Source organism: Notothenia rossii (assembly GCF_949606895.1).
Source record: "Notothenia rossii genome assembly, chromosome: 4".
Lineage (NCBI taxonomy): Eukaryota > Metazoa > Chordata > Actinopteri > Perciformes > Nototheniidae > Notothenia > Notothenia rossii.
In genome coordinates this window covers 39,231,314-39,258,482 of record NC_136902.1, presented here as the reverse complement: position 1 = coordinate 39,258,482, position 27,169 = coordinate 39,231,314, and the positions used below count along the sequence as shown (strand labels likewise).

Genomic DNA, 27,169 nt, shown 5'->3' with positions numbered 1-27,169 from the left:
TAGGGCATGTGTCTCAGGAAATACTTATCATAGGGAAATGATATGATGGAAGAAATAAAAAGGTTAGGTTTAAAAGGAGAACAGGACTGATGAGGAAATGGATATACCGCACACTGAGGAGTCAACCAACTCCTGAAGATGGCAGTAACGTAACACTAATGCAAGCTGCTGTTCTTATAGAGAACCGCAGTGACGCGTCGTAAAACCCGGACGTAAACTTCTTCCGGTTCCTTTGTCAAAATAGCTCGAAATAAGGTCTGTGGTTGACACACATTTAAGAGAGGGATCACGTTTTGTTCAGCCGGATAATCTCCACATGTCAACCCTACTTTTATAATTTCTGAATGATAAATCTAGTCGCCAGAAGCAAAATGCTAACGTTATGCTATAAACGGACTACTAGCCAGCACAGCAGCAGGGTCGCACGACTTTAACGTCACGCCAACTTAAGATCGTTTCAACTGACTTGCACAGAAACTGCACTTTGAACACTTTAAATATATTAACATTTTAAACTGTATACCCCGGTTATCTATAATCTAGGCCCTTTTTGTTTTATGTGTACATGTCACACTGTGGGAAACGATATTTCGATATTTCTGGATGTATAACACATGTAGAATTTTTGACAATAAAGCTGACTTTGACTTTCGCGCGCTTGCATATTTTAACAAAGCTTTTCATTTTAGCCACACTGAATTTAACTAGAAGTCATGGCTGTGTCAATTACCAGTCTGATATCGTTTTACAAAGATGACAAGAAGAGTGTAGACAGGAGAGAACCACTACAAGTCAGGACACGTAAAACAGTGCAGCCTCGATGAAGGTGTGCTTACCGGTGTTGTCAGGGCTAGCATGAGGGACAAGGTTTATAGTGTCGGTGAGTAGTGATAGCAAGAGTACCGTTAACCTAGTTAATTTATTCACATTAATTACCATCAACAAATCCATTTTATGTGTCACATGGAATCTTTATTAGGCAAGGCAAGTTTATTTATATAGCACTTTTCAACACAAGGCAATTCAAAGTGCTTTACAAAAAATGAAAGACATTAAGAAAATTGCATTTAAAATCAGTCATTAAAAAGAAAAGCTAATAAAATAAACATTAAAAGAAAAAATACATGGATAAAAGTTACAGTGCAGTCTAAGATATGAATAGTTCAATTAAAAGCAGCGACAAAAAGAAAAGTCTTCAGCCTGGATTTAAAAGTAGTAAGAGTTGCAGCGGCCCTGCAGGTTTCTGGGAGTTTGTTCCAGATATTTGGAGCATAATAACTAAACGCTGCTTCTCCATGTTTAGTTCTGACTCTGGGGACAGAAAGCTGACCAGTCCCTGAAGACCTGAGAGATTTGGATGGTTCATAATTTAGCAGGAGGTCAGAAATGTATTTTGGGCCTAAACCATTCAGTGCTTTATAAACCAGCAGCAGTATTTTGAAATCTATTCTTTGACACACAGGAAGCCAGGGTAAAGACTTCAGAACAGGAGCGATGTGATCCACTTTCTTAGTGTTAGTGAGGAACCAGAGTAAAGACTTCAGAACAGGAGTGATGTGATCCACTTTCTTAGTGTCAGTGAGGACTCGAGCAGCAGCGTTCTCAATCAGCTGAAGCTTTCTAATAGATGTTTTAGTGAGACCTGTGAGGACACCATTGGAGCAGTCCAGTCTACTAAAGATAAAAGCATGGAAAAGTTTTTCCAAATCCTGCTGTGACATTAGTCTTTTAATCCTAGATATGTTCTTTAGGGAATAGTAAGCTGATTTAGTAACTGTTTTAATGTGACTGTTGAAACTCAGGTCAGAGTCAATGACTACACCTAGACTTCTGGCTTTATCTGTTGTTTTGAACATTGCAGACTGAAGCTCAGCGCTAACTTTTAAACGTCCTGCCTTGGCTCCAAAAACCATTACCTGTTTTATCTTTGTTTAATTGGAGAAAGTTCTGACACATCCAGTCATTGATTTGTTCAATGCACCTACTCAGTGTTTGAATTGGAGCATAGTCTCCTGGTGAAATGGTTACGTAAATGTGTGTGTCATCCGCATAGCTATGGTAACTTATTTTGTTGTTCTTCATTATCTGAGCCAGTGGTAGCATGTAGACGTTAAAGAGAAGAGGCCCCAAGATTACAAATATTACACACCAGAAAACACAGAAATATCCATGAAATAAACATACAGTAGGCTATAAACAATTAAAGGGATAATTGGGAAGTACAAATGTAAATATATTTTAAATAATAAAGCAATCCCACCACCACAGGTATCTACAGGAGAAGAGGGAATTCTCTCCACAAAATGTGAATGCCCATGTGGAGAATGGAAATGCAGTCATGCGGCTGCATGAGCCATCTTTGCCATCCACAATTTCAGCTGCACTGACACCCCCTGTCAGTGGAAGAAGCCAAAGGCAGCTAAACGTATGCATTCAGTGGAGGAGCTATTTCCTCCAACCAATAACTCATTTAACCCGCTGACAAGAGAGCCCACCTCCGAAGATCGTGACTGGCTGAGGGACAGACTCGGGGGCAGGTTCTCAGGAATTTCTTGGCTTCTCTCCCCCGAGCCAGAAGAGGAACACTGCAGCTTGGAAACACTTACTGTTCCTGAAATTCTCAAATCTGTTGGGCATCAGGGACCTGAAGCAAATGTGGCAAGCATGGCATTGTCTGAAGAGCAACAGAGGGCAATTCAGGTAGCTACCACTGGTCAGCGAACCAACCCAAACTGGCATTTGTTCAGGAAAGGAAGGTTGACTGCCAGCAACTTTGGAGCTGTCCTGAGGTCAAAGCGTGTGACTGCTTCCCTTATTGCCAGGGTGCTAGGGCAACAACAGGCCCTTGATGGTGTTTTGTCTGTACAGTGGGGGACTATGAATGAATGTGAGGGTGTCAGGGCATTCACCACTGCAACCCAGATGCAGGTCCATGAGTCAGATTTGTGGCTCTCCCAATCAGGAGTGTTGGGGGCATCTCCAGATGGTCTGGTAGGGTCTTTCGCTGTGCTGGAGGTAAAGTGTCCCTACAGAGCCAGGGAAATGACAATTAGTGAAGCATTGCAAATCAAGGGCTTCTCTGTCGGTAAGGAAGGAGAAACATTCAGCCTGCGTGAGGAACATCCTTACTGGCACCAAGTGCAAGGTCAGCTTCACCTCACTGCAAGAAAGAAGAAGAAATAAAAAAATTGTGAATCGTTTTTAATTTACATTTACTCGCCTTTGCAATGTTGTGGTTGTTAGAGTGTTAGGTTTCCTGTCAGCTCGTCTGTTGGGAAGATATAAAATATTAGTTTCATGGAAGTCACCCCGTCACATATAAGAGCATTAAGACATACAGTACATAGGCTAAAACAAAACATCTAAAGATATAACCTTGCACTTTGATAAGTCTCGTGAACATTTTCACTATTTTGACATTTTTATAGATCAAAATTGAACTAAAGAAATAAATGGTAGATTAATCCATATTGAAAATAGGTGTCGGCTGCTACACTAATTATAATAGTTATATTTCTTAATTAATTAAGATAAGATGTTACTGTATTGATCCCAATTTGGGAAATGTTTGTGTTGCAGCAGCATAACAAGAAAAACAAAATATAAGTTATTATATATACAAAAGTATGTGAGGGATGGGATATTAAATTGAATATAAATGTAAAATGTACATGTGATTTTACGTCCAAGAGAAGCTATGGAGCAGAGAGTTCTCTGCCAGCCAGAGGTGATTTGTTATTAGTTCAATATGTCAAACTGATCTCCCTGACTACAATCTTTAGTTACATGGTGAAACGTTATGCTGCTTGTACTAATTAGACTCATCATATAAGCCACACAGGTTTTAATAGGATTTATTCATTATCTTTACTTATGTTTCGGTCTTTTCAGCAGCGCAATCTCTAAAACGGCGATACAGTCAGTGCTTGAATTGGAATAAAAAAGGTGCCAGTACTCTAAATCAGCAACAAGTATTTGGCACAAAGTCATAGTATATCCTATAATGCTGGTGGGTTTGTCTCTTTACTGTATATTTTAGAAACGCTCACTGTACTTAAACAAAATGACTCAGGGTGCATCTGAGATTAGAGGGGGTGCAGTGGTAAAGTGCTATCTTTATAAGTGGGGAGTGGACCTGACACCCTCTAGTCTAGGGGGGTCCGGGGGCATGCTCCCCCGGGAACATTGTTTTTTAAATATTGAAGTTAGATGCATCAATCTGGTGCAATTTGAGAGCAAAATGAAGAGATATATGGATACCTCTCAACATCCATAATGAAACAACTATAAACAGATTTACTTTTTCTTTATGGATATAAAAGAAAGTAAAGCTTGACTCCTACTGGCTGGTTAAATGACTCCTCGTCCCTGAGGCCACTACCAGTTTTTTGTGCCATTTTGCTGGATTTATTTGTCAATAGCGTTGCTGCACAAAGTGATAGCCCTCTAGTTTAAATCTACTACCCAAAAAGAAACATATGGAGATAGGTTACTATTTAAAAAAAATTGCAAATCTATTTGGGAACAGTGGGGCCGGGCCTCAAATCCTATAGGGGGGTCCGGGGGCATGCTCTCCCGGTAAGATTTTTTTTGAAATGTTGGACTTAAATGCATCAATCTGGTGCATTTTGAGGGGGAAATAAAGAGACTACACCCATATGAAACAAAAATGTATACATTTAAATAATCATAAAATCATAAGTACATGGCCATAACCAATAACATACAATATCCAATATGAAAAAACATTGAAACTTGTTTATTTATTTGTTTTTGGTTCATTTATAGTTGTGAGTGTGTCTGGGCTCCTGAATCGGCCTCTCCTGTCTCCCTCCTCTCCACCCTGCTCCTCTTTGAGGCAACAGCAAAGACTAGTTTTAGCTCTCAACAAGTTTATCTTACCTTTTTTCACCTAGTTAACATTTTGTTTGTATTATTCATGCATATTTTACTAATCACTACCCCCTCAAATGGAAATATGTGTTTACATAAATGGTGACCGAACCGTTTGAGACCCACTGAGATAACTTAAACTAAGTTAACTATCTAAAGACTCAGAGAGTAATTTACCTCACCAGAGCTGTAGTTATCAGCCTCTCAGTCTGACAGCAAAGGACTGTCCCTCCACCTTGTTGTTGAAAAAGCTCCTTATATCCGTTAACGCAGCTAGCTAGCACCAGATGCTAACAACAATACACGTAACCGTTGCGCGCGCTTTCTCGCTCGCTCGCGCCACACATACACCAACACACACCCACCCGAGCTTGAATGACACACAGAGACCAATCGAGGGCATTAGTATGATCTGTATGAAAGTGGCAATGTCGGCAGGCCACGTCATGTAGACAGCCAGTCACCCTCTGTGAGGCAGAGTCAGAGCCACATTTGCGCTGCGTTGCGTTTACAATATATACGTATATTGCCGGCGGCTGAGTACCGGCATTTTGCATTTTTTTTGCATTTTGCCGGTACTCAGTAGGAAGTGCCGGTACCACATGGGTAAAAATCAGAAGTGCCGGTACTGCGTACCGGTGAGTACCGGCCCAATTCAAGCACTGGATACAGTCACTACCCATCATTTACATTTCACTGTGAGATGGACAAAAATGTAACGTCAGCTTTCCTCATGGCACGAATCAAGACTCTCCTTTAGAAAACATTGGCCGGGAAACGATAGAACAAGCACGTTTCATGCGAAGACCTGTGGCTGCAACCCGGAGCAAAGCAACAAACCATTGCGTAGCTAACTAGTAGCGCTAGCTTTAGCTAACGTTAGCTAACAAAACGAAGTGCCGAGTAAAATTGGAAAAACACTGGTAATTAATTATTCTATAATTTGTAAAACTACGGTGTTAAAAACGACAATTTCAAAAATAGAGATTCTAATGGTCAGATATAGATATACAGATACTAAAGATAGGCATGTGCTTGCTTTCAAGCAGAACACAGGGGAAAACAAACTTAGCGGGAGTGTTTACGTGTTCGGCGTAATGACGTACAACGGCCTCGACAATTTCTGTAGTCCTATTCAGCCACTCGGTAACAACCATCGTTTTTCAGACACGTAAACTCTTCAAAAATCACCAGTGGGGTCACTGCTGATGTATTTAATGTCGTAGAACAAAACGTAATTTATCTCTGGTCTGGTATTTTCCAAAACCCTCTGGAAAAAATGCATTGCTTTTTGACGAAGGAACCGGAAGTGCTAAAAATGCTAACTTACTTCTTGGTTTTTGGGCGCGTCACTGCGGTTCTCTATCCATGGCTGAACCTGAGGAGGAGGAGGAGGATGATGATTGTCCACTAGGGGTCACACTGAGTTCAAACTTATGGTGACGCAACACTCGGCAGAGCAGAGGAAGAGACGGCAGATACCGCACCTTCGAGCAAGGTAAGTGAACAAAGACCAACTATAAAAACATACAGGATTAAAGCATTAGAAGACAGAATGTTGAACGTTTTCTTTAGTTTATTATCTTACTAAATGATCTGCTAACTTGCTCTTTTATATGACGTTCAGTTTAAAAACAAAGGACTCAAGCTATTTTAGAAGAGAAGTGGCTAACGTTTACTTGCTAACTTTCCCTTAGCTATTCGCTTTGGGTAACTTCAAGTTGTAAAGTACATGCAAATGGAAATATAGATTTTCTAGTTTACGTTTTCAAAATAAAACTCAAAATAACGAAAATGCGATGAAACAGTCATTCTTATAAATTAAAGTTTTATTTTGAAACACATATCCGGTGTAGTTGATATTCCCTCTTTGTAACTTGACGCAGCCAGGAACTTTAATGGCTAACTAGCAAGCTAACTAATATAGCAGGGCAAAGCAAATTTGTTTATGAGGCTAAGGGTTAAAGAAAAATCGAAACTAATATTCTAAACCATATTTGAATCACGGTTACGCTAAGGTAAGTTAGTATTTCTCTATATTATCTTATATCTTAAGGTAACGTAAGTTTATGTCACGTATGGCTACGTTGCAACCGAAACTAACTACTTGGGGAGCTAGCTCCGTGTTGTTGACACTAGCCAGGACAGTCTGTTTTTGACAAGAGAAACACACCAAACGTTTACATTCTGTGTAAATTACAACTGTAACTTCAGGCGATATTACACTTGACGTTACATTTTGTAATATCGCCATTATTATTTTGTAAATGTTAGATAAATAACGATTCCAATAGCGTTTCACTGTCTGATTTAAAATAGCAACTCTACCAGCTTAACTTACTGTCATTGTCCGAATGTAGGTGAGCTTTTTTTTTAAACCGTTTTGTCCCAAACCCAAATACACAGTGGTATAAGGAGTACTCGGATATTTAACTTAAGTGAAAGTAGAAATATTACAGTTTACAAATAGTCTGCTTAAATCCTGCATTATAAAGGTTACTTAAATAAAAGTACAAACGTATTGGCATCAAAATATACTTACAGTACCAAAAGTAAAAGTGCTTATCTTGCTTCTATCCCATTTTAGGATCATATATGTTAAATTAATGGATTATGATTATTGACATTATATTAATGTGATCATCACAGCCGGTAAAAGGTGAAGCCACTTGTATTTACTTTATAGACTGCTGCTGAATATCTTTAACCTATAATATAGTTATTTAAAATTATAAATCAAATATATCGTATGTTTATTCTTTTATTTACATTTTTGTTTTAGCCAATAACCTGACTCTGTAAACTAATTCTGTCAAATAATTGTGGTGTAGTAAAGGGTACAATATTGGCTTGCAAATTGTAGTGGAGTAGACGTTTAAAGAAGCATAAAATAAAAATACGCAAGTAAAGTAACAGTACCCCAAAATCGGTATGTAAGTTTGAGAAACTGGCTCAAGATCGCTAGAATTTTAAAATACAGGAGCGAAGAAAATCTGCCACTTCCTTACAGAGCCCCTCCTCCAACACACACGAACGCGCACATGACCAATGAGGGCACGAGATAAGTTTGTGCACAGATGGAAGGCTGACAGGCAGGTAGGCCATCCAGTTATTTTAGCCGGGCCGGCTAAAACGATTGGTCGTGCTTTTTACAGTACTACGGCTTCCACAGATGACATTTTTTTATGGATTTTTAGTCAAAGCACTTATTAATTGCTATTGGGATGTTAAGAGCATTCCATGGAATATAACAAAAAGTGTATCTCGAGCCGGTTTCTCAAACTTACATACCCTACCTTTTAAGTACAATACTTGAGTAAATGTTGTTTACTACAATACACCACTGCAAATACATTTGACAATTGATCAACTCATACAAATATTTGCTGAGGGTGTTATTCAGGGAGAGTAAAAACACAGGTTTTTCAACACGCTTTCCATTGAGTTACATTTGTATTAACAACGTAATGCCTTTCAGCTCATCATATCTGGACAAGCATTTAAAGTTCTGACGCTTTTACATAAAGTCACGCTAGCAACCTTACAAGGGTGTACCTTTTACATTTTGGGAACACTTCCAACCCTGCCCGGGCGCCTGAAGCAGGAATACAATTCAAAATGTATTCCAATAGTTACATGTTTCGGCCAGCCAACAATCTGTTACTGAGTTACAAATGTGTTGGCTCCATATTCACAAGGGACTCTCCAAATGTGGAAGACTGCACAGGCTGTAGGTCTAAATGCTCCCAATGTGCAGTTATTTTTAGCATTTCTATTAATTTCACTATTGCAAAAATACACATTTGTCAAACGAGTGACTTGATACTTGTATCTGAAGTATTTATTTTCATGATTATGCTTGTTTAACTGCCATTAATCTGCATTAGTATTAGACACATATTGTGCCGCAAACCCTAGCTATCTCACAGAGGGACTCCACCTTCAGTGCTTGCACAAATCCGATTTCCTCATTATTTCTTCATAACAGCACAATGTTATCAACATTGCTTTTCTCAGACAGCAGAGGCAGCTGCTTTCCTTCCTCTTTTTCGGGGCCAACTGTCATGTCATTTCATAGTTCAAATCTTTGAGCGTCCAGCTAAGGGTTTTAGCATCTGAGCATGACAGCCTATCCTGCTGCTCTTTAAGGCCCTCCTTCTCACTCTCAGTGGTGCAGTGTTTTTTTCCTGGCTGTGTGGCAACCTCCTGATTGGATGTGTGCTTCCACAGCGTGTCTGACCAGGGTTGTGATTTACCGCACGCATGCTATCCGCTCACCTATCGTCTGTGTGTTTCTCCAGGTAAAGCATGGCAATGACTAGCCCCAGCTCGTGCTCCTCCATGAGTAACCACACGAAGGAGCGCGTCACTATGGCCAAAGTGACCCTGGAGAACTTCTACAGTAACCTCATCGCCCAGCACGAGGAGCGGGAGATGAGGTAAGATCCACCATTTTCACATTTACACAAGTCTTTCTTCTGTGGCTGCACAATGAACTTTTGCATAAATGAATAATATGAATAATAGTTAGTTAAACAGAGGTGCCCCATCAATTGTGATCTGACATGCCACAACAAGCCAAAATGGGAATAACATTACACCACATTTAAATCTATAACGATAAACTATACACGGTCTATCTGGATCATAGACTCTGTACAGTTTATCATTACGATTTGTATCCTTAATCTTCATCTAAAAAAACGTGGCGTGTTGAGTAGGGATGGGTATCGTCTGAAATGTTCCGATTCTGCTTATCGATTCCGGTTCTTATTGATTCCCCGTTTTGATTCCAAAATTATAAAAGAAAGAGGTCAAACGTTTGGATAACAAAAAATATCTTTATTCTTTTAAGCTTTAACTGACATTTTTACAAATGGAAAAAAATACATGCAATACAAATGTATTACGCAATAGCTGAACTATGCCTGTGGCAGGCTATTAACTTGCCACAGGCATTACACTGTGCCTTGTTTTTTTCTTTTAAGGGCGGTGCCGGCCGTCAGCAAACCGAGCCGGCCGTCAACGGCCCACTGACGACCGGCCGTTCTGTGATTCTCCAGAACACACAGATGGCCAGTCCGCCCTAACTCGCTGCGCCGGCGGAGACCCGGTGGAATACAGGGTCTACCGTGTTTAGGAACCGTTTAGAAGAACCAAAATTGTGTATTTTGTATTGGTACCCAGTACCTGGCATTTTCTTATCGGTTCTCATCTGGAACCGAGTTTCGGTTCCAAACCCTAGTGTTGACTTATTTTACCTGAGATGCTTGTGCTTCTTGGCAAACACCGACAGTACAGCCCATCTATTATGTTAACGCATTTCACGGGGAATTGTGGAAAGTAGTTCGCCCTTGTGTATGTGCTAGAAGCAAAACGTTCTTTTATCACAGTAACAACAGTGTTGCAAAGTCAATTATGGGGCAAACCGTTATAGCACCCACCCCCGTGGATTTAAGCAGGTTTAAATGAGATTGCAATGTTCAAAGGGGCCATCAGATTTATACCTGCTATTTTGATCCATTTGTAGGGTTAGACTATTCAAATTATCAGGCCCGAGCTGACTGGCACCGCAGCAACTTAAAACCTCAACACACACAATATAAACATTTCATTGTGGGGGGGGGGGGGTGACTTGTGTCAGAATTGTGATTAGACAAGACCACTTCCTGTTGTGACAAGTTTCCTCAGAGTATACTCATGTCTGGAGCAGATCATTGGCTAACGTTTTTTTTAAGATGATGATGATGATGACGGTACACAATAGTTTAGTTAGTACAGATGTGGGTTTGAGGGTCATTAGAGGGAAATCTCTAAATGATCACTTTAAAAGTTAAACATTAAAACCGGCTCACTGGCAAGAATTCAAACTCTAGACCCCCAGCTTATAACAGCTGTACTGTTATAAATGTGAATTGTCTTTCTGAGATAATGATGAAATGTAATAATTAAATTAAATCAATAGAAAAAAGATTGCATCCTTTTGACTGATATGCATCAGATATCTCTGAGTTTAACAATGAAACGTGTATAGTGTCAGAAGCATCCGTAGCAGGGCCCTCTTCCAGGTTGTTGTTTTCCCCGAAACAGCTGATATTATGGGATGTGCTAATGTGTCATATTATCTCTTTAGGCAGCAGAAGCTGGAGAAAGTGATGGATCAGGAAGGCTTGGCAGATGAAGAGGTGAGTGACAAACACACATGCACTTTTTTCCCAGCATGCTTTGTGGCTGTACAAGATCATTTGTTCTCTCCTTTCATAGTGTTAAGAGTTTTAGATCTGCTGGACCACAGCTGTAGGTGTTTTGAACTTTATATTTACTTTGAATCAACACTAAGCTTTTATAATAAGTCTCGAAGCAAGTGTGAGATGATGGCACCTGTGCAAAAATATTCTTTATATAATTTTCTATTTGACATGACCTTTGCTCTGCAGAAACGTATCCGGCGCTCTCAGCATGCGCGGAAAGAGACGGAGTTTTTGCGGCTGAAACGCACTCGACTGGGTCTAGAGGACTTTGAGTCCCTGAAGGTGATTGGCCGTGGAGCTTTTGGAGAGGTAAACATATTTTACATAAATATTTAGAACATGATTCCTGTGTGCGTTTTGAAAGCATTAAAGATCAAACTCTTGGATCACAATGGCACAAAGAGGAAAACAAATGTTATCTATATATATCATAATGTGTCTTGTCGGCATTCGGTTAATATTTCTAGGAAGATAATTCTTGAGTCTGACTGATATGAGTAGCATGGCTTCCCTTGGTGTATAATAGCACTCTGCCTCCTAAGTGACAGACAGCTGTAATGAAATAATTATTTCTGTCTGCTGCTCCATACATCCTGTGTCTGAAATGCACATGTGTGACCTGCTCTATCGAAATCAGTCGAAAGTCGCAACGGCTCATTTAAAAAATAAACGTGGATTTGTGTAAAAAACATAGTTGTTCGGGTGTTTTGTTTGATTTTAAATAAGTCTTGGCTTTCAGAATATGAAACTTTTATTTCCAAAATCACACGATAAACAGATTTATGAAGCTTGTAAAGGGAAGATGAAAGCTCTCCCTCGCCACTCTGCTGTTCCTCAGCGCCGTTCCCCCTCCCTCCCGCTGAAATTATGAATGCAAGGCGTATAGTAATCATAGGTAACACGGCAGGGTCCGTTTCAGTTTGTTTTCATCTGATTTCAAATAAACAAAGTCTTTCAGAATATTAAACTTGTTTCGGCAAATTCAGATGATAAATACAACTTTGAAGCTTGTAACGGCATAATTACAAGCAGAGAACGGAGTAGCTTAACGTCACAGCAGGCATAACAACAGTCGGTGTTTCTCGTGAGGGTTTCCCCCCGGGAAACAAACACAATACACACAAACGCAAAATGACATAAACACACACAAACACACACTCGCGAGCTTCCCCCAGGCCAGTAATCCAAACGAAAATATCTTCCCTCCGTAGTAGGGCTGAACGATATATCGTGTCATGGCGATAACCGCGATACGCGCATCCGCGATATTCACATCGCAGGGACGTGCGATTTTTTAGTATTTATTTATTTTAGGACGTGCGATATTAAATAGGTAAATTAACTCAAACATTTCATTTTACAATTATTTTGCTGCTTGCTTCAAAACGAAAACTTGCGCGGCTCTCATGTCAGGGATACTTCAGTGAGTGACATGCAGGCTCTGCATGCACAGCAAACCACCAATCACAATCATTCTTGATCAGATCACAGCAGGCCCCGCCCCGCTAGTTTGCAGACATCAAAATACCGGTAAAAAATTAGTGAGGCACAGGAGGACAATACCGGCGAGAATGAAGATTTACTTCCAAAAAGAAAAGCAACATCTGCCATCTGGAACTATTTTGGATACAAAAAGGTTCTTCTCTTATTCATTCACAGATGAACCCCCTTATTTGAGGGTAAGCAACCTGCATTATCATGACATGTTGGATCATGACTTAAGGTATGATGAGTAATATAAATTCCTTCATCCTGTTAAAAAAACGCAATATATATCGCAGGGGAAAAAAATATCGCAATGTTAGTTTTTTTCAATATCGTGCAGCCCTACTCCATACTACTTTGATCATTTGCTCTGCTAATAATCAATCAGATTGAAACCAGAGAAGAGGAAACTTTGAAGGCCTTCTTCTCAAAATGATGACTTGGTGTTTATTTATTAACATTGTCCTTTTGGCCTCCAGGTTCGTCTGGTGCAGAAGAAAGACACTGGTCATGTTTATGCAATGAAGATCCTCCGCAAAGCGGACATGCTGGAGAAGGAACAGGTGAGGCAGAACTCTGTGTGACAGGATGCTGCTGATGCTGATGCTGCTGCTGCTGCTGCTGCTGCTGCTGCTGCTGCTGCTGCTGCTGCTGCTGCTGCTGCTGCTGCTGCTGCTGCTGCTGCATCAGACGACATATTTGACCCTGTGAGTGTCCCTCTCTGTCTTCAGGTTGGTCATATTCGTGCTGAGAGGGACATTCTGGTAGAGGCAGACAGCCTGTGGGTGGTGAAGATGTTCTACAGCTTCCAGGATAAGATGAACCTCTACCTCATCATGGAGTTCCTGCCTGGAGGTATGACCCCTTGACTCAGATCACTGACATTGCTAACACAAAAGTGACTTCCAACCAGGTTAGATCGTCAACGTCTAATCATTATTTTTAACTCATCGTTTGATGAATTTTCCAACTGGAGGAACTAATATTAGTTTCCACTCCACCATGAAGATAAAGTACAATTTAGATGGACTAAAAAACAATCTGAAAAACTAAACAGTGATTCTGGGCCCTTTCCTCAAGTAGGAATGTCAGAAGAGCCAATACTCCCATACCAAGTTGATCTCACTAAAAATACGAAGTTACTTTTTTCTTTACAGTATCGCAGTTACTGGGGATATACCTCAAATGAAAACTGCCAGGATTGACCCTGATATTGCTACGTTGTCAACAACAGATCTGTGTTTTAATTGGCACGAGTAGAACTAGTTAATAATAATAATTCCTTATATTTATTATAGCGCTTTTTCTATGAACCAAAGCGTTTTACAGATACACATCACACATACATATCATACATATATGTAATGGTCATGTACTGTGGACAATACCCACAGGAGCAATTCAGGTGAAGTGTCTTGCCCAAGGACATAACGGCTTTGCAGCTTTAATGTTAGCTGTTAGCAGCCAGTTGGCAGCATCCCAGTCCTGCTTGACTAAATACCAGAGCTAACAGCTAATGTTAACAGCGGCTTCATTGAGTTCCATTACGATGTAAGCTGTATTTAGTGAAAAATAGTATTTGGCCAACATGAATTATACCATATTCTGTTTCAAATGTAGTTTTTGATGAGAACTTGAATAAATCCAGTTATATTTTCACAGCAATATAATATAACCAGGGGTGCACATAACTGATACGCAGGTAGGCAAGCGCGACCAAAATCTGAAATGCATACCGTCACTTGTGTCACTCAGCGCCTTTGCGTACCGACGTACTTGTGAAGCTTTTCCAGAGTCAGACTCCGTGTGCACGGGCGGGGCTGCTGTTTTTGTGCCAAAACTACGCCAACCGGCTGCGGAGGGAGACTCCCCTTTGCACATTCTAGGTGGATTTTACAGAAACATAAAATTACAGGAAAATAATGAAAAGACAAGATAGAGTGTGAAATAGAATGAATTAAGATGCAACAAAAAATAAAATGAAACAATCAAATGAAATACCATAAAATGTAAGAACCAGGAGGAAGAACATAGGGAATAATCTGAAACCAGCTCTAGTAAAAGCATAGTTAAAAAAAGGAAGGTCTTGAGCTCACCCTTAAAAGTAAAAACTTAAGAATTTTGCACACTCCGGTCACCATTAACAGACCTGCACCCTGGGAGTGTAGTGTTCTAGAGGGGCAGTAGTGAATTCAAACCTCTGTTTTAGTGATTTGAAAGTAAGAAGAAGTATTTTAAAATCAATTCTGTCCTTTTCTGGAAACCACTGCAGAGCTGCTAAAATTGGAGTGCTATGGTCCTTTTTTCTTAACAGTAGGGATGCACCAATATAAAAAAACGTCCGCCGATGTTTGGAGTAACAATTTTGCCGATACCGATGTTTTACTGTATATACCTTATTTACGGATGGTGGAAAAAGGCCAATGCCGATGTCTCACCGATGTATCGGTGCATCCCTTTATATATACAGTCTATGGTGCATCCCTAGGCTGCAGCATTTTGTAACAGTTGAAGATTTTGGATGGATGTGGTGGACAGCTTGATAATAGGGGATTGCTGTAATCCAGCCTATATGTAATAAAAGCATTGATTAGCATGTTTTTTAAACATATACGTCCAGTGTTAAAGTGTGGAGTGAGTCAGACCGTAGGGTCTGTCCGTTGTGTCCATGCCTCTGACATCCTGCTGTGTGTGCTGTTGTTCTGCAGGAGACATGATGACCCTGCTGATGAAGAAGGACACTCTGACAGAAGAGGCCACTCAGTTCTACATCGCTGAGACGGTGCTGGCCATCGACTCCATCCACCAGCTGGGCTTCATCCACAGAGACATCAAACCAGACAACCTGCTGCTGGACTCCAGGGTGAGGCCTTCCATCATCATCATACACCATATTCAGCTTTTTATTACACTTACTTTACAGCAGTTTCCCATGAGTTGGTGTCGTGAACTTAAGGGCATTCCAAACCCTTTATGAAAGTAGGGATGGGTACCGAGCCCCGGTATTAAACGGGCCCCGGGGCTGAATTATTAAAGACCGTGGTACCGTTAAGCTCCGACGTTAACAGTCTTTTTATTGGTACTGAGACATGTAGAAAATATATGTATATGTATTGTTGCTACACAAACATTATATTGCAGTTTTAGTGTCGCCAACTCCGTTTCAAATATGCAAAAAGCGTGCAAAATGCGTCTTTTTAGTCATTTTCGATCTTTTCAATCCAGGCGAGAGATCTCTCTCCCACGTCTGTGTGCGAAGGCGCGGGGCAGTTTACACACATGCAGCTGCTACATGCAGCAACACACACACACTGCGGAGATGGCGGAGTTGAACGCGCTCCGAGGTGTGGTTAAACTTTACCCGTCTCGATGTGGACAATGCTCGTTGCCAAAAGTGCAATAAGAGTTTAGCATGTAAGGGCGGTAACACGAGCAATTTGTCTAAACATTTAGCAAAAGTGCACCACATTCAGACGGAGGAATGCACCGGGTTCGACTGTCTTTCTAGTAGCTCTGTAGCCCCATCCACGAGTAACGTTTCCACGTCCGGTGTTATGTATGCTAGCAGCAACACACGGAGTTAACTCAATTATACAAACATGGGTTAATGATTAGAGGTAACAGAGTTACTCTTTATTTTGTTAAAGTTTCAGCTATTCTGTTTACAGTTCTGTCATCAGATTATTGAATACGATTTGTTAAAACATTGTTTCTTTTGATGTGAAATATTATGTATTTAATTTAAATAAAAAGCAATGTTAGTTTTGTTCACAATTTGTTTAGTTAGTTTACCTTTTTTTTTTTTTCTTCAAAAGAACCAATAAGAGTACCATTAAAAGACCGGACCGATAAGCGGTATCAATAAAAGTAGTAGTACCGTTAAAACCTTAACGATACCCATTCCTAAGGTGTGTGTGTGTGTGTGTGTGTGTGTGTGTGTGTGTGTGTGTGTGTGTGTGTGTGTGTGTGTGTGTGTGTGTGTGTGTGTGTGTGTGTGTGTGTGTGTGTGTGTGTGTGTGTGTGTGTGTGTGTGTGTGTGTGTGTGTGTGTGTGTGTGTGTGTGTGTGTGTGTGTGTGTGTGTGTGTGTGTGTGTGTGTGTGTGTGTGTGTGTGTGTGTGTGTGTGTGTGGCCCCGCCCCCTCACAAGCAGGCGTGGGAGAGATCAAAAATACTAAAAATAATCATAGACGCCTTTTGCAGTCTTTTTGCATGTTAGAAACAAAGTTGGCTATATAAATAAACATTGATTGATTGATTGAGTTGGCGACACTAAAACTGAAATATAATGTTTATAGCAATAATACACATGACATATATTTTTTACATGTCTCAGTACCGATAAAAAGACCGCTAACGTCGGAGCATAACGGTACCACGGTCTTTAATAATTCAGCCCCGGGGCCCGTTTAATACCGGGGCTCGGTACCCATCGCTAGTTCTGAGTCTAGCATACAAAAGTGCTGCAAAATGGATCCAATTTATTAAAAAAAAATGCGATCATCCTCTGAGGCGGTGTGGGCAAACCACCTGAGCCGTGTTGAAACACGAAGCTTCTAGTTCACCACACTTTTGAGGGTGTGACCTTATGTATAGTTCCTTTGAACAAATGGGATTATGATTAGAGCACAACATTGACTTAATCTAGCCTCATTATTTCTCTCCAACTCTATTATTTCACTCTTAAAATGCACCAGGTTGCTGCGTTTCACTTTAAATTGGATCCATCGTTCCTAAATAATACTTTATTTATTTTATATCACAATACATATTGCAGAAATAGCAATATTGCAATCTTTTTTTCTTACATGAAAAATAAATCAGTGCTACGTTTATTTAAAGTGCAATACACTGTTTTCACAAAAACGATTCATAATTGTGATGAAGAATCTTTATACATCTAAATAATTCTTATCATTCTGGCCATTATTGTGAACCGCTAGCAAACACAGAACACTTAAATGAGCTCTTTAAGATATGAATACTTTGCTCCTCTCAGAGATGAATGAGAGTCAGGGCGGCAATACTGTTTAACCTTCGCAGTGTACAGCAGCTCTAACAGTGTGTGTTGTGTTCTCAGGGTCACGTGAAGCTGTCAGACTTTGGGCTGTGCACCGGGCTGAAGAGAGCGCACCGCACAGAGTTCTACAAGAACCTGAACCACAGCCTGCCCAGTGCCAGCGACCTCAGTAAACAAAGTAGGGCACACCTTCCACTGATCTCATCTCTAGCACATTAGTTTATCTTTTTATCAATATGTGTTTCTTCTACTTTTTACATAATAAAAAAGTATTTTAAATAGCTGGCACCACATGTTAGCCTGTTCACTGCATCACGCTCTCTGTCCCCTCAGCCTTCCAGAACATGAACTCCAAGAGGAAAGCAGAGACGTGGAAGAGGAACAGAAGGCAGCTGGTAGGTCTGAGCACAGATATCATTACACTCGACAGCAGTTTGGTACCGGCCTTTAATTATGTATGACTCAAATGAAAAATACAGCACAATTTATAGAGGGCATATCCTGCTGATGTTCAGGTCCATTCCTATCAGTATGTAGTGTCTCTACTTTAAAGAGTGCTCTCCTGCTGATGTTCAGGTGTATATCAGTATGTAGTGTCTCTACTTTAAAGAGTCCTCTCCTGCTGATGTTCAGGTGTATATCAGTATGTAGTGTCTCTACTTTTAAAGAGTCCTCTCCTGCTGATGTTCAGGTGTATATCAGTATGTAGTGTCTCTACTTTAAAGAGTCCTCTCCTGCTGATGTTCAGGTCCATTCCTATCAGTATGTAGTGTCTCTACTTTAAAGAGTCCTCTCCTGCTGGTGTTCAGGTGTATATCAATATGTAGTGTCTCTACTTTAAAGAGTCCTCTCCTGCTGGTGTTCAGGTGTATATCAGTATGTAGTGTCTCTACTTTAAAGAGTCCTCTCCTGCTGATGTTCAGGTGTATATCAGTATGTAGTGTCTCTACTTTAAAGAGTCCTCTCCTGCTGATGTTCAGGTGTATATCAGTATGTAGTGTCTCTACTTTAAAGAGTCCTCTCCTGCTGATGTTCAGGTCCATTCCTATCAGTATGTAGTGTCTCTACTTTAAAGAGTCCTCTCCTGCTGGTGTTCAGGTGTATATCAATATGTAGTGTCTCTACTTTAAAGAGTCCTCTCCTGCTGGTGTTCAGGTGTATATCAGTATGTAGTGTCTCTACTTTAAAGAGTCCTCTCCTGCTGATGTTCAGGTGTATATCAGTATGTAGTGTATCTACTTTAAAGAGTCCTCTCCTGCTGATGTTCAGGTGTATATCAGTATGTAGTGTCTCTACTTTAAAGGGTCCTTTCCTGCTGATGTTCAGTTGTATATCAGTATGTAGTCTCTCTACTTTAAAGAGTCCTCTCCTGATGATGTTCAGGTCCATTCCTATCAGTATGTAGTGTCTCTACTTTAAAGAATCCTCTCCTGATGATGTTCAGGTCCATTCCTATCAGTATGTAGTGTCTCTACTTTAAAGAATCCTCTCCTGCTGATGTTCAGGTGTATATCAGTATGTAGTCTCTCTACTTTAAAGAGTCCTCTCCTGATGATGTTCAGGTCCATTCCTATCAGTATGTAGTGTCTCTACTTTAAAGAGTCCTCTCCTGCTGATGTTCAGGTGTATATCAGTATGTAGTGTCTCTACTTTAAAGAGTCCTCTCCTGCTGATGTTCAGGTGTATATCAGAATGCAGTGTCTCTACTTTAAAGAGTCCTCTCCTGCTGATGTTCAGGTGTATATCAGTATGTAGTGTCTCTACTTTAAAGAGTCCTCTCCTGCTGATGTTCAGGTATACAGGACTGTCTCAGAAAATTAGAATATTGTGATAAAGTTCTTTATTTTCTGTAATGCAATTAAAAAAACAAAAATGTCATACATTCTGGATTCATTACAAATCAACTGAAATATTGCAAGCCTTTTATTATTTTAATATTGCTGATTATGGCATACAGCTTAAGAAAACTCAAATATCCTATCTCTAAATATTAGAATATCATGAAAAAGTATACTAGTAGGGTGTTCAACGAATCACTTGAATCGTCTAATTAACTCGAAACACCTGCAAGGGTTTCCTGAGCCTTGAAAAACACTCAGCTTGGTTCAGTAAACTAAATCACAAGTATGGGGAAGACTGCTGATCTGACTGCTGTCCAGAGGACCGTCATTGACACCCTCCATCAGGAGGGTAAGACACAAAAAGAAATTTCTCAAAGAGCAAGCTGTTCACAGAGTGCAGTTTCAAAGCACATCCACAAAAAGTCTGTTGGAAGGGGGAAATGTGGCAGGAAACGCTGCACAACCAAGAGAGATGACCGCAGCCTTAACAGCATTGTGAAGAAGAGTCGCTTCCAGAATTTGGGGGAGCTTCAAAGACAGTGGACTGAAGCTGGAGTCCAGGTATCAAAAGTCACTGTTCACAGACGTGTCCGGGAAATGGGCTACAATAGCCGTATTCCCATGGTCAAGCCACTTCTGAACTCAAGACAACGGAAGAGGCGTCTGACTTGGGCTAAGGAAAAGAAGCACTGGACAGTTGCACAGTGGTCCAAAGTCCTCTTTTCAGACGAAAGCAAGTTTTGTATTTCATTTGGAAGTCAAGGCGCCAGAGTCTGGAGAAAGGCTGGAGAGGAGCAAAATCCAAGTTGCTTGAAATCCAGTGTGAAGTTCCCACAGTCAGCGATGGTTTGGGGAGCCATGTCAGCTGCTGGTGTTGGTCCACTGTGTTTCATCAAGCCCAGAGTAAATGCAGCTGTGTACCAAGAGATTTTAGAGCACTACATGCTTCCGTCTGCTGAAAAGCTCTATGGAGATGAGGAATTCATTTTCCAGCATGATCTGGCACCTGCCCACAGTGCCAAAACCACCAGTAACTGGTGTACTGACCATGGCATTACTGTCCTCGATTGGCCTGCAAATTCCCCTGACCTGAACCCCATAGAGAATATGTGGGGTATTGTGAAGAAGAAGCTGAAAGACACCAGACCCAACAATGCTAATGAGCTAAAGGCCGCTATTGAAGCATCCTGGGCATCCATAACACCTCAGCAATGCCACAGGCTGATTGCCTCCATGCCACGCCGCATTGATGCAGTAATCCATGCAAAAGGATTCCCAACCAAGTACTGAGTGCATTAATGGATATTTTCAAATGTTTGATTGTGTTTTGCTGTTATAAATCTTTTTTTTTTACTTGGTCTGAGGAACTATTCTAATTTTTTGAGATAGGATTTTTGAGTTTTCTTAAGCTGTATGCCATAATCAGCAATATTAAAATAATAAAAGGCTTGCAATATTTCAGTTGATTTGTAATGAATCCAGAATGTATGACATTTTTGTTTTTTTAATTGCATTACAGAAAATAAAGAACTTTATCACAATATTCTAATTTTCTGAGACAGTCCTGTATATCAGTATTAGGGGTGTACCGAATGGGAAATTCTTGGCCGAAACCGATACCGAAAATAGGAAACAGTTGACCGAAAACCTAATGCCGAAAGGCCGAAAATGATTAATAGAAATATATATATATATATATATATATATATATATATATATATATATATATATATATAAATATATATAATGTATACATTTTTTACCAATGTTGTTCAGCTGCCTGATTATGGAAAAATAAATGATTATGGCAAAACTTAACTTAAATAATAATCACTATTATGGGTCCATAAAACATTTATTCAGCACTTTTGAATGTATACAGTACATTAATTCCAAGTCAAGTGCATTTTCTTTTCTCTGTAGGATAACTACAACAAAGTGCATTCAGAACAAAGCCAAGGTGCTTTAAAACTGCATAAACATCTAGGCCAGGAGGCCTACAACAAAATAGTGTAAATAAAGACTGTAACAGCCAGGCCTTCAACAACAACAAATGCACCTATAAGTGCATGCATACAAATGTGCAAACTGGATAAATCCACATGAATGTAACTATTTACAAATGAAATTCCAATTGAATTTCAAGAATCTGTAAATAAGGCTGTCTGTCCTCATAAGCAAAGTAGTAAACATTGTATAAAGATACATAAAGTGAAAACTGGATACAAAATCCACAATCAATTACAAATTCAATTACAATTTCAAGAATCTGCAAATAAGGTGGTCTAATCAATTACAAATTCAATTACAATTTCAAGAATCTGCAAATAAGGTGGTCTGTCCTCATGAGCAATGTAAACAACATTGTATCATTTCGATACCGAAAGTACAATATATTGAACACTGTGCTGCTGTCATTTCCCCTAATGATAACCTGAGATGGTGAATTATAACTCACAATGAAAATTGTTCGGGAAAGTGGATAGAGAGTAGACATGTAGAACTAGATAAGCTTATGATAAGCCAGCCTTGTCTACTTATTAAGGAAAAGTGGGAGGTTCTTTTTAATGAACAGTAGCTTCTCTGATTTATCAGCCATAAGTCTGTTCCTCTTCTCATCAAGCACATGAGAGGCAGCGCTGAACAGTCTCTCGCTGTCAGTGCTTGTGATTTGATCTTACTCCGCATATTTGTCCGGGTGTTTTGATTTCAAGGGGTGGAGTAATCCCGAAGTGGTGAAAGTCTTTGCAGTTACACCCCCTCGAAACATGTCAGCTGAACACGTTTCACAAATCACAATCCGCGCCTCTTTCTCTGATATTTTTAAATATCTCCAAGCGGCAGACATGTTGGCTGTGAGCCAGCCGCGAGCATGGTTGCGCGCCGTGCTTGTCGCCGCGTTTTGATTACGTCATCACAACAACACTTTAGTTTACCAACGTAACCCTGTTCTCTGACATTCGGTGATATTTTTTCGGTGCTAGAACCCTTTCGGCCGAAAGGGCCTTTTTAACCATTTTCGGCCGATAATTTTCGGCGGCCGAATATTCGGTGCATCCCTAATCAGTATGTAGTGTCTCTACTTTAAAGAGTCTTCTCCTGCTGATGTTCAAGTGTATATCAGTATGTAGTGTCTCTACTTTAAAGAGTCCTCTCCTGCTGATGTTCAGGTGTATAACAGTATGTAGTGTCTCTACTTTAAAGAGTCCTCTCCTACTGATGTTCAGGTGTATATCAGTATGTAGTGTCTCTACTGTGACATGTCTCCATGCTGTTCCGAAAGCTCTTTATCTTTCTCATACTGTCTGTGCTCTTTTCACCCTCTGTCTGAAACCAGAGCCCAGTCTGCTCTGATTGGTTAGCTGGCTCTGTTGTGATTGGTCAACCGCTTAGATTCTGTCCTGCCCCTTAGCCTATAACGTACAATGTGTTGGAGCGCTAGCCAATAGAAGCGCGAGTGTCACAGAGATTTTAGCCTTTGGTGACCATTTACATGCACTAAAACCTATAGAACACCCTACAGGAGAGGGAAAACCCCAAAATGAATAAAACGGCCCTTTTTGAAGTTAGGGTCAGATTGAATAAATGACTTTATCTTCATCTTTTAGCTCAATGCTAACAGCTTTTAATAGTCTAACTGTTGTTTCCCGTCCCTTTCGTAGGCGTTCTCCACAGTGGGAACCCCCGACTACATCGCCCCAGAGGTCTTCATGCAGAATGGATACAACAAGCTCTGTGATTGGTGGAGCCTGGGTGTCATCATGTATGAGATGTTGATAGGTAAGGCTGTCGCGATCTTGTTTACCCTCTGGCTGATGTGGTTGAAAGGGACAGTTGGTGATTCTTCTGTCCTCCCTGTGTGCAGGTTACCCCCCCTTCTGCTCAGAGACGCCTCAGGAGACGTACAGGAAAGTGATGAACTGGAGAGAGACGCTAACTTTTCCTCCAGAAGTGCCTATATCAGAGAAGGCCAAAGATCTGATACTCAGGCAAGAACTCCTGTGTTCATCTGTTCTCTCACTGTGCATTAATAACACATATCAGTATCTCTATTAGTATTGTATAATGACAATGAGGGCGTTATGTTGAAGGGCACCTGAAAGGTTTGCTCTGAGTTTTGTGATATTAATGTGACGTGTGTTGTTCCCAGGTTCTGCTGTGAGGAGGAGCACAGGATCGGTGCTGTGGGGGTGGAGGACATCAAGTCCAACCCCTTCTTTGAGGGGGTGGACTACGACCATATCAGGTGGGGGCTTTTACATGGTCAAGGACAGTTATCACAAGGAGACATTTCAAATATTTTCTTTATCTTAGAGATGTTGTAGCTTGGAGTTGTGTCTCTGTACAGAGTCTGACTTCAGTAGGTTCTCAAAGTGCAACAACATGTATTTAAACCACTACTTTTGATCATGTAGTGCTGGGCATTATTGCAAACAATAAATGTACCTGATACCAGTTTTTCTAAATGTACAATGTTGTATAAATATAATAATAAAAATATAATTCAGTGTACAAAGATTGAAGAGGGACAGACTGCCGTTCTATCGGGGTGCTTTTATTTTCAACTTTTGTGGAATGTGCTCAATGTATTAATCAGGAACAAACGTTTGACTTTATACCTTCTGGTTCAGTTGGTAACCTCAGGGTTTTCAGAAGACCTTGGTACAGATATGTGCTCATCTCTCAGCTCGAGAGAATGTTGCATTATTCGGGACAATCAAGTGAAGGATAAAGTGTAGCTCGCAGTCATTCATTAGAAAATAACACGACAGGGTGAGCAGGGCCCTTCAACTACACGGCTATCTACTAAATATTGATTCAGAATTATTTTAATTATTTTGCAATGCTCGTATTGCTTGTTTAAACTGCCTGAGCTGCTTGCCAGAAATAGCAGCTTTATCTCAAGTGACAATAGGAACTGCCACCCAGCCAAATCAGCTGCTTTGGAACCTGGTTAACAATTTCCAGGCAAACATAATCCTCACCAGCTCCCTCATTTCTCAAATGCATGATTTCTCTTTGGTGATTGTCCCACTCACCTTTCTCACATCACCTCCTCCTCCTCTTCAGAGAGAGACCTGCTGCCATCCCCATCGAGATCAAAAGCATCGACGACACCTCCAACTTTGATGAGTTCCCTGATTCAGATATCCTCACCCCAACAGGTACGCTGCTCTTTCTGTTGCACAGTCTGCTCCTCTGTTATGACGTCTGCAATAAGTTAAAGCATCTTCTCCCCCCCCCAGTCGCTCCGGTGTCCAACCAGACGGAGGCCGACCTGAAGAACAAGGACTGGGTCTTCATCAACTACACCTACAAACGCTTCGAAGGCCTGACCGCCCGAGGGGCTATCCCGTCCTACATGAAGTCAGGGAAGAGATGAAGGCCTCCAGCAGGCTGCAGACCCACACCACCACGGAACCTGAAAGAGTCGCCCCCCCTCTGCTGTGAGAGGAGCTTCGGCCCTGGAGGGAGAACTCTGTTTTCTGTTACCTGACTGAGGAGTCCCAGCACTCTGCGAATAATAAAGGGGCTCCGTTTCATCCGCTGCTTTGCAGGAGCCGCCGCCTCCTTTCCGCAGGTCTTCACCTTCTCCGATGCTTCCGAGGGCACCTTCCGCTTCCTGCCCACGCTTGAAGACTGAACTGCCGTACAGCGACTCTCTCCACCAGTGGATGCAGTGGATGTTCTCCCTGCCGTCACCAGCATCCATCACATTCCCTCTATAAACCAGCAGTTTGACCTACCAAGGGCTTCCACACCAGGACTCCATCTCCCCTTGGCCCTTTTTCTGTTGACTCTTCGCCACTTGAAGTGAGTCAGGTGCTCTTCAGGGATCCTGTCCAAATGTTTCTGAGGCTTCTCTAAAGTGCTGCTGGCTTCTCACCTAACCAAAGACTGAGCTGAATGATGTGTCTGCTTCATCTCTCTATCACCTAACTTCTTCCTAGAAATGTATTTTTACTTTTTAGGTGCATATTTTGCTCGTTGAAATGTGTGAATATACGAGTGATGCATTTTGTGGAACAAACATAAGAGTCTTGTTACATGTTCACCGCTTATGTTGAATACCTTTAGCACCTTACGAGATTTGATCCAGCTCCAGTGCTTTAATGAACCTACAGATCATTAATGTGTGTGTGTTGGACTGGAAGAGTCCACACATGAGTTTTACAGAGGAGTGATGTCACCGTTTTACTGTTGAAACGTCTTGAATATGATGCAAAGTCTCACCAGGGAGGGAAGCCTCCGTCATCATGAAACAAAACATCCCACGCACACTGAAACCAATGCAACTCTTGCAGACTTAGCAGCTGTGTGACTCTTTAGCAGAATACAGAATGATGCAGACGTGTACAGCCGAGTCGCTGCAGCCGGACAGGGACTTTTTAAATAGAATCACAGGGCTAAACATCTTCCAGTGAACACAATATCCAAAATGCTGTCATTTCAAATGAATGTAAATGAAGTTTTTATTGACAAAATATTTTTTATTTTGCCACAATAATTCCACAATGCTGTTTGTGTGAATGTAGCCTGGACCATACAATATTTCTTTTTCTTTTTTATGAGTGTCCTGGCACATGAGGTAGAAATATGGAAGTCTGTTACCACCCAGAAATGAGACTCAAGAATGTTAACAAAAAACACTTTCAACAAAAAAGAGAATTAGCGAGGATAACTTTTTTTTACTTTTATTGACCTAAAAAAATCTTAAGCTTAGATTCAGTCAAAATTATGACATGTCTTTTTAAGTTAATATAAGTTGCTAAATTTGCCTTCAAATATTTATTTTATTCTTAATCTTGACTCAGAATTTTGATTTATTAAGAGGTCAAATTGTATGTGAAACCATTGACTGTAGTAACATTTATAAATATGTCTATTCACAAAACATTTAGAGGTTGACTTAATTCTTTTTGTCAACAGATTAGACATAATTGTATGATGTTAGTTGAAAGCAATAATATTAGGTTGAAAGAAAAAATATCAACCTAATATCCAACTAACCTAATACAATTCCTTATTTAATTAATTTAAATAAGTTCAACTTTTTTTTTGTCTCTTCATAACAAATATTGAGTTTCATCGCCATATTTAGAGATTTACCGTTTTATTAAAATGACTGACAGTATCTCTTTTAAAATAGATCTTTAAGAGTCGGTGTTTTATGATCGGGACTTTCACGGGCAGGAATGAACTTCCATATCTCACAGTTTAGTCTGAGGTGTTTCCTTTTAGTCTGCTATGACACATGTATTCAGATAGTGTGTAGACGAAGCACATGGAAGCGCATTTCAGTAAAGCATGCAATGGGCTTTTTGCTATGGGGGGGGGGTCACTATTTGTACCTGCTCTGCATGTCTCACAGCATCAGATGGGTCCTCTTAAAGCAATAGAGCACATGGGATGACTAATGATGTCACGCTGTGTGTGTGTGTGTGTGTGTGTGTGGGTGAGGATGTGATCGGTAAAATAATGTTGGATTGGTGTGTGTGTTTTTCTACAAGTGATGCGTGTGTATGCTCTGCTCATGTTATCATGTGATCTGAGAGGTTGAAGTGAGGGATTATGGGAAGCTGGGTGAACATTATTTAAACCACTTTTTAGCGCGTGGCTGTTGTATTGTTTTCTGCTATTTGACAATGAATTGCTCTGCACTTACTGTGTCGTGTCGTCCT

At 40.6% G+C, this 27,169-nt stretch overlaps 1 protein-coding gene and 1 long non-coding RNA gene across 6 annotated transcripts; one reads left to right on the top strand and one right to left on the bottom strand.

The window, feature by feature from the left end:
- Positions 1–950: 950 nt before the first annotated feature.
- Positions 951–6,622, bottom strand: LOC307035129. Of its 3 annotated transcripts, XR_013807021.1 has the most exons (3): positions 6,482–6,622; positions 6,224–6,380; positions 951–3,268 (listed from the first exon to the last, which is right to left on the bottom strand). It is a non-coding gene; the product is annotated as an uncharacterized lncRNA (long non-coding RNA). The 3 variants fall into 3 exon arrangements; XR_013807022.1 differs by lacking the exons at positions 6,224–6,380; positions 6,482–6,622 and adding an exon at positions 5,071–6,211; XR_013807023.1 differs by lacking the exons at positions 6,224–6,380; positions 6,482–6,622 and adding an exon at positions 5,076–6,211.
- LOC307035115 (serine/threonine-protein kinase 38) lies at positions 6,272–27,153 on the top strand. Of its 3 annotated transcripts, XM_079674134.1 has the most exons (14): positions 6,272–6,391; positions 9,195–9,332; positions 11,027–11,078; positions 11,331–11,453; positions 13,109–13,192; positions 13,361–13,484; positions 15,338–15,492; positions 17,707–17,824; positions 17,980–18,041; positions 23,150–23,267; positions 23,353–23,476; positions 23,638–23,733; positions 24,558–24,652; positions 24,734–27,153. In XM_079674134.1, the coding sequence occupies exons 2-14, from the start codon at positions 9,202–9,204 to the stop codon at positions 24,868–24,870; spliced, it is 1,419 nt and encodes a 472-aa protein (XP_079530260.1). In that variant the 5' UTR covers positions 6,272–6,391; positions 9,195–9,201; the 3' UTR covers positions 24,871–27,153. The 3 variants fall into 3 exon arrangements, with proteins under 3 accessions (XP_079530260.1, XP_079530258.1, XP_079530259.1); XM_079674132.1 differs by having other exon boundaries at positions 24,558–27,153; XM_079674133.1 differs by lacking the exon at positions 6,272–6,391 and adding an exon at positions 6,786–6,911 and having other exon boundaries at positions 24,558–27,153.
- The last annotated feature ends 16 nt before the right edge of the window (positions 27,154–27,169 follow it).

Excerpts from the sequence above, each read along its gene's own strand:
- LOC307035115 (XM_079674132.1), top strand. The coding sequence starts at position 9,202 with ATGGCAATGACTAGCCCCAGCTCGTGCTCCTCCATGAGTAACCACACG. Across the intron at positions 17,825-17,979 it reads CAGCGACCTCAGTAAACAAA|CCTTCCAGAACATGAACTCC; the intron begins GTAGGGCACACC and ends CTGTCCCCTCAG. Across the intron at positions 18,042-23,149 it reads AGAGGAACAGAAGGCAGCTG|GCGTTCTCCACAGTGGGAAC; the intron begins GTAGGTCTGAGC and ends TCCCTTTCGTAG.